Consider the following 12,217-nt stretch of genomic DNA (forward strand, 5'->3'; position numbering starts at 1 on the left):
CTAATACATCTGCACGAACAATTCTCACATTTCAGTGCACTCGTGTCGGATCAGACGACGTGGCGGAAGAAGATGATTCACACGAAACTCCTTGAAATGCGCTGCAGTCACTTAAAGCTAACGAATTCAACCGTCAATCCAGTCGTAACTCTCATCCGGCCGTCACAGTAGCCTCCGTGCCGTTCCGCAGCGACTGTTCCGTCTTCGTCGAGAAGCCATTAACGTAATGCGCATCGCCGTTCGCGATGCCATTCGGGGTACCATTCGCGGTGCCATTCGGGGTGCCATTCACCTTGGAAGTAATCTTGCCCGCAACCTCCTCAGCCTTATTGATGACTTTCTTCACCACGCCATCGCCGTTAGCATGGCCATTAGCTTGCGCCGCCGGCTTTGACTGCGAAGTGATAAAGTCGCCCCTCAATCGATCCATCTTCGGATCAAAGATCGGTTCCGGGGTGACCGTAGCCTTGACCCTGCGGGAGAAGTATTCAATCTCCACCGCATCGCCCTCGGCGACATCGCTAGGCAGCCAGGCGTAGGCAATGGGCTTGCCGATCGAATAGCCGTACGCGGCGCTCGTGACGTACCCCTTTGCCTTGCCGTTATGGAATACAGGCTCTTTGCCGAGGACCACCGATTTGCCATCGTCGATAGTAAGGCATCGGAGTCGTCGAGACGGCTCCTGCTGCGACTTGCTTTCTAGCGCGCGCTGGCCGATGAAGCCGCCTTTCTTGTCCAACTTCACCGCGAAGCCCACGCCTGCCTCGAAGGGATCGTGCTCCGTCGTCATATCGGTGCCCCAGGAGCGGTATCCTTTTTCGAGACGAAGGGAATTGAACGCGCTGCGGCCACCGGCGATGATGCCGTATTGCTCGCCCGCTTTCCAAATGGCGTCCCACAACCGCAGACCATTATCAGCAGTGGTGTAGATTTCCCAGCCGGGCTCGCCGACGTAGGAAAGACGCATGGCTACCACCGGTACTCCGGCGATGCTGGCTTTCTTCAGACGGAAGTAAGTGATGCCCTTGTTGGTGAAGTCGTCGGAGCTTAGCGCGCTGACGACGTTGTAGGCGTATGGGCCCCAGAGACCGATACAGCATGTTCCGCCGGTGATGTCGCGAATGTGAATCCATTTGTCGGGGTTGATCTTCCTCTGCTTGCGAGCTTCGGCTTGGAAGTAAACGAGGTCGACGGGACCGTTGACACCCGTTTGGAACAGCTCCTCCTCGACGCGCGCGACGGTGATGTCGCTCTTCACACCTCCCGCCTCGTCGAGAAGTAGGGTATATGTGACTGCACCAGCTTTGCGCGAGACCGTGCCCGTACACAGCCTGGAAAGCAAGTCCACGGCACCCGGTCCGCTGACCTCGAATCGGCGTAAGGGGGTCATGTCGTATACCGCGACGGAAGTTCGCGTCTTCCACGCTTCGACGGCCGCAATCGGGCTCCAGTATTTGGCGGACCAGGCATCCCTCGCCGGCGGTGTCCACTCTTTGGGAAGCTCTTGTAGGAGAGACTTGTTGCTTTCATACCAGTGCGGTCGCTCCCATGCCCCGCCCTCCAAAAAGACGGCGCCTTGCTCGAGCTGGCGTGCGTAGAATGGGCTGACACGCACGTTGCGCGGCGATATCTTCTGCTCGAGCGGGTGCAGGATGTCGTAGACTTCGACGAAATTCTGCTTCGACGTTTCGTGGATGTATGATTGGGTGAGTTGGACGTCTTCGAATCGAGAGAGGGCACAGTCCGCGAGATCCACGGATGATCTTGCGGTCGTAAGGAGCTCGGCGAGAGCACGCGCGACGCCGGAGGAGTGCGTGACCCAGACGGCCTCGGCCACCCAGAAACCATCGACATTCGGAGCTTCTCCGAGAAGAGTGCCTCCATCTGGGGTGAACGAGAAGATTCCGTTGAAACCGTCCTCGATTTCCGCTTCTTTCAAAGCGGGAATAAGAGCCTGTGATTCCGCCCATGCAGGTGCAAAGTCTTCAGCGGTAAAGTCAAGCCGAGATGGCATGTTCTTATCGTCGGTATGCCCGAGTACAGGTAGAGTCGATGCAACGACGGGCATAGGCTTGTGGCCATAGTAGCCAATGCCAACCCTGTCTCCATGCTCTCGGTAATAGAGATCTTGATCCTGGTGGCGAAGGATCGGAAGATGTGCACCGTTGGGCTGAGCATTCTTTCCAGCAAAGGCGGGCACTGGCGAGGTCTTGACGTATTGGTGGGCAAGCGGGAGTAGTGGGACTTTCAAATCAATCATAGCACCGATTTCCACGCCCCAGAATCCCGCACAGGAGCATACGATGTCGGCGGGAAGGGAGCCGTGAGTATTGGTCGTTACACCCGTGACACGCCCGCCGGCCCGCTCGATACCGGTGACTGTTGTCCGGTCGAGATACGTTACGCCTGCTTGTCGTGTACGTTCGATCAAGAGCTGGGTGGCACGAGCTGCGAGAGCAAGACCGTCGCTCGGGATGTGGAAGCCACCCAGGATTCGGTCCTTGTTCAAATGCGGGTAGAGGTCAACGCATTCTTGCGGGCTGATCAACGAGGACTCGACTCCCCATGACTGTGCGTAGCCATGCTTTCGCTTGATCTCCTCAAGTCGCTCCGGGGTTGTTGCGACTTCCAAACCACCGACCTGAAACAGTCGTCATTAACCATCCGTCTCGAGAATGTGAGCAAATCTCGGAAAATGGTACCTGGCTGAAGCAATCTAATCCCAACAACTTCTCTACTGTGTACTTTGCAAAGGTCGTCATCGTCTTGGAAGGATTGGTCTGGAATACAAGGCCGGGAGCATGCGATGTAGAACCGCCTGGCAGGTCCAAAGGCCCCTGCTCCACGACGGTGATATTCGTCCATCCGCGCTGGATCAATTCGTCTGCGACATTGGTGCCGACGATCCCGGCGCCGATGATGACGACGCGAGGCGCCGGTGTACCTATTGAGCCCATGGCGAGGTGACTGTCCTCGTCGTGGGTCAGGTCGTGGAGTGCGGAGCTGCGCGAGGGTGATGACATTGGGCAGATGCTGTGAGAGGGAGAAAAGGAGAGGCGTGTGCGACTTACCGACGGCGGGTGAGAGATCATTCATATAATTACTCCACTGCACACCAGTTGTGTTCCTGTCCACCGCATTAGGATAGTGAATGTGAGGTGTGGTAGCCGCATTGTTTTTCCCGATTCGGAAGTCGGGAACAGCGACGAACCGTCGTTGTCACGTGCGGTCTAGGCCGAGAATCTCAAGGTCAGGCGAAAGTGGCATATGATATCTGTTGAACGATGTCTTTTCACGCTCGTCTCGACAAAATCCCTAATGCTTTGTACACGCCAATTGATATCCTCTCAACAACGCCACGCTTGTACGCAAGACAAGACTGACTGACAGGAACGCCAGAGGCCCAGCTAGTAGAAGCTCTCCACCATGGCCTCCTTGTTGTACGTATTGATCGCATCGGGCCCCATGCCCTCGCCAAGCTTAAACACCGATTCCACCACACTCAGCTCCGTCGCTGTGGTATCGAGCCCCGTGACCGCCATCCAATCGTTCACCACCATGCCCGCGCCCACCACCTGACTGCCCCGGTTCACACTGCCCGCCACAAGCGGCACCTGTAGCAAGCTTGACAGCTCGTCCTGATCTTGAATGGAAGTTTTGGGGTGCACGAGGCCGCCCTGGTTGGAGAGGGCCATGTAGGAGCCGGTGAGGACGTTGTCGGCGATTGTCTGCCGGAAGACCTCGACGCCGAGGACGTCGGCGATGATTTCCTCGCTTTCGCGCTCGAGGTCGGGGTGTACGAGGGCGACGTGGTCGTTGGCGCAGATGACGTTGCCGAGGGCGGAGAGCCGCTCTTCTATCCGTTGGATCTTGACGCTGTCGGGGATGGAGTTGCGCAGGTGTTGGAGTTCTTGGTCGGTGGTGGAGGTGGGGACTAGCAGGCCTTTTCGGTTGCCTTTGCGAGGTGATTGTCAGTTTGGTGTGTGGGTTTGTGGGAGGGGTGGAGGATCGCACCTGCTGTTAAGCGGCCGATGATTCGGGTGCCGGCGATGGTGCAGCGGCAGATGGGGATGACATCTTGAAGCTCGGCTTCGAAGACGGAGTAGAAGTTCTCTGAGGCGCCGACTGCGACGAGGCTGTAGGAGTTGGTGAGGGTGGCGAAGACACCGACTCTGTGGAGGGTCTCGTGATCAGCAATGGCAGTGATGGTAGAAGGCAGATGAACTCACTCGTTGCTGTTCTCGAATGATGCGCGCACGGCCATGTTGGCGAGTAGTGGGTTGCTTTGTTGATATGTGTTTGAAGGGTAGATTCGAGAGGCGAGAAAGAGAAGAAAGGATTTATTTGTATGTCGAAAGACCAAGGCAGCGAATGGGGAGAAATTGCTGGGATGAGTCTTCTTGAGTCGGTGATGATGCTGCCGTTAAGCTTTTCGACCGGCGCGCTAGCCGCATCTGGCCCATCGGCTTCCAGATGCTGTGTCTCTAGCACTTGGACTTTATCGTAGATCTTCTAGAACTAAATAATAAAACCCGATATGCACCGTTTCAAGGGCCGCGATGTCTTGGACACTTTGGGATGGGAGATGGGAGATCATAAAATTCTGGAATGCTCAAGTAGACCTGCAATATTCCAGAACGCATTCCAGTGAGCGCCAAAGGAAAGCCGTGTATTCTACCATACCCGAACATTTAAGCGCGGGTGTCAGTATCAGTGAGCTTAAGCGCGCATATCCTGTTCCTGAAGGCGAGACTCAAGACAACATGAAGCATGAGCACACGAGCGTAGAAGGCGATGAGTCAAGGGTCGCGATGGTTGCGCAACGTTGACATCAATAAGAGTCATGCTCGCCATTACCGGTTTTGGGGCGAGTGCAGTCGATGTAATCTCCACCATACACCAGCTCGCAAAGTCAAGGGCCACAGGGCTATTCTCGTGTTCGCCTCAGGCGGGTGGATGCTGTGTGACAATGAACGAACGCCGGGTCCATATATTGCATGGATCGCCCACAAATGGCTGGCCGAGCTCCTCGCCTCGTCTCACTCTGGGAGATGTGTGGTGGTTCGGCAGGAGGCGGTCAATATCCGACGGGCGTAGATATTACTGCTGTGAGACGAAAAGCGATGTTGCTGTAGGTCAGCGTGGCGCGGGACGAGCCTTGCCTCTGCTCAATCAGGCATCAAGGAGAGGGCAGTGGAGAGGCGACGTGGTTGTGCAGCGCGTTAGACTTTCGGCGCCACACCCCTGGGCCGTTGCGCACCGTTGGGGCTAGGGTGCACCCTGTCCATCCCGTACGCCAATCGCTTGCGCCATTCGTCATGTCTGCGGCAGAAATCACGGTGCAGGGTGCGTGTCGAAATGCTGGAGGAGGACATGGCATGCCTCCAAACCCACCACACCCCTCCGTTTGCTCTCCTTTTGTCATTCTTGTGCGCCAACACCACCCATCACTTCCCTTCTCTCCCCTTCTCTTCTTCCCTGCTCCTCCTCTTGCCTCTCCTTCTTCTCCTTCACTCTCCCCTCACCGCACTGCCCCACCGACTATTGTACATTCCCCGCGTGGTATCACACGCTTTCCGCGCAGCAGGCTACGAGCTGCCCTCATTCCACCCATCCATCCCTTGCTTTCCGCCACCGTCCATGTGGACCACGGCGCGCATCATTCAACCCCAGGAGATTGCACCTCCCTCTCGCACTCCGTGAATTGCGCCGTCGCCCGCTTGTTACATACCTTACTTCTACTCGCCCCTTCGCTCCTCGAGCCTTATATCTCGACTCCGCACGACTCTTCCGCCGGCTCTCTGTACACTCTCCTTCTCGGCCCCTCGATCTCTTGCACATTCAACCGCGGACCGGCGTGTCATACTGATGTCTGGCCTGGTCTCGTGCCGGCCACCCTACTCCCATATCTCGGACTTCGACCGTGCATCTCGCCTGATTTGTAAAGTCGATACTCTAACAGCCTCGATTCAACACTGCTGCTCCTTCGACCTCCTTGGTTAATTTGTTCATATGGCTCACGCTGTCGCTGGTTCCAAAGGCGGGCCTCTTACAAACAGCGTAAGCACCTGTCGTCGCGACGGATATCACCACCTTACTGATCCCCACGCGCAGTCACGCTCGTTCTCCAACGTCGGTTCTTCCACCACCTCCGACAACAACCCGGGCGCTTCTCTCAACACTCATGTCGCCGCTAATCCTACTCCCTGGGGCGCCAAAGGCATCTGGGGCAGCGGTACTTTGGGCAGCGGACTGACTTCAAGAGTAGCGCTTCGTAACCCGGCGTCACGCGACGCTCCGCTGCCTGCGACCAACAACCACGGCGATGGACTCGCCAACAAAACCGGCTCGGGCGCGTTGGTCGACTCCTCCACCACCGATGACTCCGCCTACCGATCAAAGTGGAGTGTAATGCCGCCTTTGTCCTCTACCCGCACCGTCTCCCATGCCGCCTACCCCGACTCGCATTACTCTCCACAGCGTAGTGTGAGCAACGCTGGCCTCCCCTTTTCCTTCTCTGCCACCCAACAAAGCTTCTCTACCCTCTCATCTCGCCAACCTGCCATCAATCTGAGCTCGAATGGAGCCGCACAAGCAAGGACGAACTATGGCTCGACATTCTCTAACCCGCCGGTCAACAAAATCGGCGAGCACCCTCCCACCGTCTACACCAAGTTCGACCGTCCCGTGGACCCTAATCTCCCCAAGCTGCCAGACTCTGGCAGAGGTAGTATGTGGGACTCATCTCCCACTGATGAACGGAGCGGTCAACTTGCGTGGCGCACTGGGGCTTCCGGGAGTGCAGCCGCTTCTCGCACCGCGAGTCAAGCCCGTTCACACCAATCCGAGGACCGTCCGGTGTTTACGAAGCCTGATTACTCGCGTCCGAGTCAGCGTCCTAGCTACAGCAACTCTCGAACAACATCGCTCTCGTCGCAAGGCAACAGCTCGTACGCTTCGCCCATGCTGCCGAGTGCCGATCAGATCGCTCTCCAACTTGGCCAGCTTTCTATGAACTCCGGGAACCGTCCACCATCGTCTTTTAACAGAACTTACGCAACGCCGCCCTCGAACAACTCGATGCATCCCACCCGAGGTGGTCGCGACGCTTCTCACGATCTCACCCACCCTGCCGGAGCTGGGGCTGACTTTCACGATGCTAGGGATGCCGGCACTGGATATATCGGCGCCGATCCCTCTTCACCTCGCCGACTGCCTCAGAACAGTGCAGAGTGGACTAATCCGGGCTTCAATAACAGATTTCTCCAGCTTTCTGCTGGTCAGCCGGGCAAGCAAACGCAGCAGCATCATCCAAACGGAAACGACAGTTATTCGAGCTGGGACCTCTCATCGGCGCCTCGCACCGCCGGCCAGTGGGCTATGCTCGCGAGTTCATGTATGGCTGGTAATGGATCTTCTCCAACCTCGCTTTCTGACGGCTCTTACATCGACCCGCGTTTCCAGCAATTGTTCGAGTCCCACCTGCGCAACGCATACCACCCAATGTTCAACCAGTATGCATTCGCGCCCCAGCTCCCACTTGGCTTCCCCGGCTCGTTCGTGCCCTTCACGCCTATGAACATGGGTGGTGGTATCGACGCGAATGGCAATTCGCAAGGCGCCAGCACCAGCACGAATCTTTGCAGCAACCTCATGTACGAATTCAAGCTCAACACCAAAGCTAGGTACGAGCTCAAAGACATTTATGACCACATTGCGGAGTTCAGCGGGGATCAACACGGGTCGAGATTCATCCAGAACAAGCTGGAGACGGCGAACTCGGACGAGAAAGAACGGGTGTTTCAAGAGATTGAGCCAAACACCATCCCTCTAATGACCGATGTCTTTGGTAACTACGTCATCCAGAAGTTCTTTGAGCACGGCGATCAGACGCACAAAAGGGCCCTTGCGAATAAAATGAAGGGACAAGTTTTGAACCTGAGCATGCAGATGTATGGGTGTCGGGTGGTGCAAAAGGCCCTGGACCATGTTCTGGTCGACCAGCAAGCACAACTCGTGCGTGAGCTTGATGGACACGTGATGAGATGCGTGAAAGATCAGAACGGGAATCACGTCATTCAAAAGGCCATTGAAAGATGTCCAGCCAACACGATCGACTTCATCATCAAGGCCTTTGTGGGACAGGTGCAGCATCTCAGCATCCACCCATACGGCTGCCGCGTCATCCAGCGCTGTCTGGAGCGCTGCGAGCCACAGCCCAAAGCCATGATCATGGCCGAGCTGATGGGCGGCATTCAAGGCATGATCTCGGATCAATACGGCAATTACGTCGTTCAGCATGTGGTGGAGCATGACGATGGCGAAGCGAAGCGCCACGTCCTCAACATCGTCGCCGGGAATCTGGAGTCGTACAGCAGACACAAATTCGCGAGCAATGTGGTTGAGAAGTGCCTGGAAAAGTCCGACGACGAGTGGAGGCGACGCGTAATCTACACGCTTGCGAACGACGATATCATGAGATGCGAAGGCGAGGGTTTGATCGTCGGCTTGATCAAGGATAATTTCGGAAACTACGTGATCCGTAAGTCGTCTTGTCTCCGATTTCCGATCATTCCGCTAACACAAAAATCTCACCAGAAAAACTCCTCGAAACGCTCTGCATGGAAGACTACGCCCACTTCCTCGACCTCCTGAACCCCGCCGTGCAACAAGCCAGGCGCACAGGCTGCGGCAAGCAAATGCTCGCCATCGAGAAGAAATCCCACCGCTTCTCCGACCTCCGTCTAGGCGGCGGCGGCGGGCCTCCCCCTCATTTCGCCGCTTACCAGCCGCCACCGCCCCTCCCGCCTTCCCAGTTCGCGAGCAACTACGGCTCCACCAATACCACGCCGCCGCCTCTTACGTCGGCCACGCAGAGCCCGCAGAGCTCCGCTTTGCAGAGTGTGAATGGGGATGCGGTCGAGGGCGCTGCGCCGGGGAGTAGGAAGGGGAGTGAGATTTCGACTGATGGAGGCAGGTTTGGGCGATGAGGGCACACGACTTTGACGAGCGAGGGATGATGCGGAACGATCAATGAAGGAACACTGGATTACGAATTTTGCATATGCTGCATAGCGATGAAACGGAACACTGGAGAGGGATGAAGATGGGGGATTGGCGCATTTTCTCTCTCATGGTTTTGGGCATTTTTCTTGGAAAAGGAAATATGAATACAGGCTGGGCCTGGTCACACGAAGGAACAGGAACATGTTTTACGAACTTCTTACATGACTGACTTGGGAGATGATGGTGACGATTGGGGGCTTGGGAGTTTGCTTGCTTATTATTGGATATACCCTGTCTACGAGATCATGCAAGGTGGTTTGAAGAAGTGCTATTTGGTCCTCTCGTTCTTATCCCTCTCCCCCATTCGAGGACACTCGGGCGATTTACTTGCTTTGAATCTTACACTACCTTATCGTAAAGGGTACATGCCTGCTACCCTGTCTTCTTCCCATGGAGTTCTCCAACAGTGCCAATTACCCTATCTACCTCGCCACATGCTCAAGTATGTCAAGAAGCGCAAACCGCGCACCGCCAACCCGGCACCCGCCGGTCTAACCCTACACACGCAAGATGGAAGTCTCGTCGCATGCATCGCTGTAACTCTCATAGTCAGCTTGGGACAGGTAACGAGACGGGGCAGGAAGAGGGATAGAGTGCTTACGGGGTCAGCACACGCGATGCAACCGCGCTGTTCGCCGGCGGCCTGGCCGCACGAGCAGACGCCTTTGGATGTAGGATGTTGCGTCGAGGCGGCATGAACAGGCGACAGTGATTCCGGACTGCCTTTCGCCGAGTCCTTCTTCTTCTTCTTCGTCCCCCCTTCGTGCCGGGCTGCGGGATGAGGGTTCGCGGTTGTGCTGGCGACTGCTGCCGTTGCTGTTGCGTCGTGGCGTGCAGTTCGGTTTGCACTGGGGGCGGTGTCGTCTGCTCCTAACTGCTCTTCTCCTCCAGCAATGTTCAGGCAGAATTCCACCACTTCCGACCCGATGACTCCCACGCGCCTCAACTGCTCTAGCTTGTCTTTAAACAAATGCCTCCACTCCGCTTTGCACCTCCTCGCGAACCTCACCAATGCATCGCGCGTCAGCAGGGAAGAATGACTGCACAGCTCCTCGCCCAGGTGCACATTGAATGCGCGCGTGAAGGCTTTCCCCACGCCATCAATGCCCAGACTATCCAGCGCGATATCCTGGCTCTGCGCGAGCCAGCTCTCGTCGATTTCGTCGTCGCTTTCAGACACGTACGAGCCGTGCGCGATTTGCTGCTTGCTGGTGGTGTGGTAGAAGGTCACGCCAGGGACGGTGGGGACGCGGTGCTTTTTCGCGATGTGCTGCGGTAAGTCGGGGACTTCGTTCAGAGCGGGGCGTTTGCGCGAGGCGCCTGGGGAGGCGGGGAGTGCTGATGTTGCGGATTGCGGGTGTGATTTTGGGGGGCGAGTGGCGCCGCTGCGCTTGCTTTTGGTGCTGGTGGCGTGCCCTTCGCGCGTCCAGGTGTCTTTGCCTCGGAGGTAGGCGGAGAGGTCGAAGGGTCGGCCGGGCGCGACCCATTCGATTTCTTTGTCTTCTTCGGCGTCTAGCGGTTCGCGGACGGGAGGCGCGGCGCTAAGGGTGATGGTTGCGCTGTGCGCTTGTAAGTCTTGGGGGTTGTCGGTGTGGATGTCAAAGTGGTCGTGGTCGCGCTTGCAATGCAACATGAGGTAGCCGAAGCAGGTGAATGTTCGGCCGTCTTGGCATAGAGCGCAGGTGAGGGTGTCGAGGGTGAGGCGTCTTGTTACGAAAGCATCGCGGAATTGCCAGATGATGTTGCGCTGCTTGGTGGTGCTCTTATCCATGTCGTCTGACGCGCCGGGGGTGAGGAGCTGCCGGCTTGCTTGCTGTTTGGCGTTGTAGCATTTGTTGTACGCCTTGAGCGCATACTCTCTCCGGCTGATCCAGCCCATTGCAGCCTCGAGCTGGTAGTCGAGCTTCAGCAAGCTATGCCCTCTCGACCTTCTAAGTGGGAGGAGGTGGCCGTCCGGTGGACAAGTCGGGATTTGTTCCCAAACGGCGCGGATGATGCCTTCGCTGACGGGCATGTTCTGGTAGGCCGAGATATCTCTGCTTTCCAGTACGCTCAAGAAATCGGCATTGTCGTCGAGATCCTGGCATTGAATGGAGATGTCGAGGTGGTAGGGCGCGGTAATGGTGCGCTTCCACGATCGTGCGCCATTGCTGCCCGAGTCGGTGACGAGGAACAGCTTGTCGACTTTGAAATAGAAAGGCTTGTCGAGGCGGACATCGAAGTAAGGATCGGAAGCACCATCTCGTCCTTTTCGCAAGATAGTGGCCGAGAGGTATTCGTGGTGGAGTTGCTTCTTGGCATACTGATTATCACGCGGGACGGACACCGTGATGCCGACGGTGCAAGGCCACATGGCATCCACTTTCGGATCGGGCAGCCATTCGCACTCGCTTGCATGGCCAACGCGCTCTCGTCTTGGACTCTCGATTCTCGCCGCGGAGTCGGGGCGTCGAATCTGCAAAGAGTGCAGGTGCAAGACGGGCTTGTTGCCGTTCATGTACTCCTCGAGCATGGCGGTGGTAGGAAAGTCCCAGCCCCAGTCGCGCTTTTCGTTCGCAACCATGTCCTCATGGGAGAGTGCGGGGCCAAGCGGAGGAGGCTGCTGATGATGCTGCTGCTGCAAGAGGGATTGATGGGCGTCCAGGATGTGGTGGAGGTTGCGGCGGAGGTAGCGGGGATGAAAGCGGCGTTTGTTGCGGTGGTGGATATAACATGCGGTAGTAATGGCTCTCTTGTGGCTGCTCGCGTCCTCAGTCATGACAGCTCAGCGACGGTGCTGAACGGGGAAGCGGTTGGTTGGAAGGGAACCGAGATGGGAAGCCAGGCGCGTGGTGCAGGGAGAGCATGTCTGGGTGTAGGAGCAAACATGAGCGGGGAGTTGCGCGCGGAGGTTGAGGCGGATGATGAGTCGAGTGGTGTGAGACTCAGTGGCTAGCACGGGGCGATGTGAGCCCAGTGTTGTGAAATCTCGCGGCTGGTTGCACACGCGCCAATGCGCATGAAGGCGGACCGGGTCCGGAGGTGGATGGCCGGTTGTCCTCAGGTCAGGTTGGGATGTTTGTGGAAAGCACCCGGTCGCATCACGTGCATGGAGCCAGATCCGTTCCCGCTGGGCCTATCGCGGTTTCTGCCATCCGCTACGCGTCGAAGT

General features: G+C 57.0%; 4 protein-coding genes across 4 annotated transcripts; 1 reads left to right on the forward strand and 3 right to left on the reverse strand.

The window, feature by feature from the left end:
* Nucleotides 1–151: 151 nt before the first annotated feature.
* BDY17DRAFT_258638 (Dimethylglycine oxidase) lies at nucleotides 152–2,957 on the reverse strand (the record flags this gene model as incomplete). The annotated part of the gene is made up of 2 exons (XM_033731795.1): nucleotides 152–2,641; nucleotides 2,703–2,957. 2 exons carry the CDS (start codon nucleotides 2,955–2,957, stop codon nucleotides 152–154), a joined length of 2,745 nt encoding a protein of 914 aa, XP_033585255.1.
* Nucleotides 2,958–3,153: 196 nt separating this feature from the next.
* Nucleotides 3,154–4,390, reverse strand: BDY17DRAFT_305638 (eukaryotic translation initiation factor 6). Its single transcript, XM_033734895.1, has 3 exons — nucleotides 4,230–4,390; nucleotides 4,015–4,172; nucleotides 3,154–3,955 (listed from the first exon to the last, which is right to left on the reverse strand). The coding sequence occupies exons 1-3, from the start codon at nucleotides 4,262–4,264 to the stop codon at nucleotides 3,408–3,410; spliced, it is 741 nt and encodes a 246-aa protein (XP_033585256.1). The 5' UTR covers nucleotides 4,265–4,390; the 3' UTR covers nucleotides 3,154–3,407.
* A 1,622-nt stretch (nucleotides 4,391–6,012) lies between these two features.
* BDY17DRAFT_328213 (armadillo-type protein) lies at nucleotides 6,013–8,990 on the forward strand (the record flags this gene model as incomplete). The annotated part of the gene is made up of 3 exons (XM_033737810.1): nucleotides 6,013–6,060; nucleotides 6,115–8,542; nucleotides 8,599–8,990. 3 exons carry the CDS (start codon nucleotides 6,013–6,015, stop codon nucleotides 8,988–8,990), a joined length of 2,868 nt encoding a protein of 955 aa, XP_033585257.1.
* Nucleotides 8,991–9,215: 225 nt separating this feature from the next.
* On the reverse strand, nucleotides 9,216–11,941 carry BDY17DRAFT_57195 (uncharacterized protein). Its single transcript, XM_033738514.1, has 2 exons — nucleotides 9,668–11,941; nucleotides 9,216–9,606 (listed from the first exon to the last, which is right to left on the reverse strand). Exons 1-2 carry the CDS (start codon nucleotides 11,822–11,824, stop codon nucleotides 9,514–9,516), a joined length of 2,250 nt encoding a protein of 749 aa, XP_033585258.1. The 5' UTR covers nucleotides 11,825–11,941; the 3' UTR covers nucleotides 9,216–9,513.
* Between the last annotated feature and the right edge of the window lie 276 nt (nucleotides 11,942–12,217).

The sequence above is a fragment of the Neohortaea acidophila genome, assembly GCF_010093505.1.
Source record: "Neohortaea acidophila strain CBS 113389 unplaced genomic scaffold BDY17scaffold_13, whole genome shotgun sequence".
Lineage (NCBI taxonomy): Eukaryota > Fungi > Ascomycota > Dothideomycetes > Mycosphaerellales > Teratosphaeriaceae > Neohortaea > Neohortaea acidophila.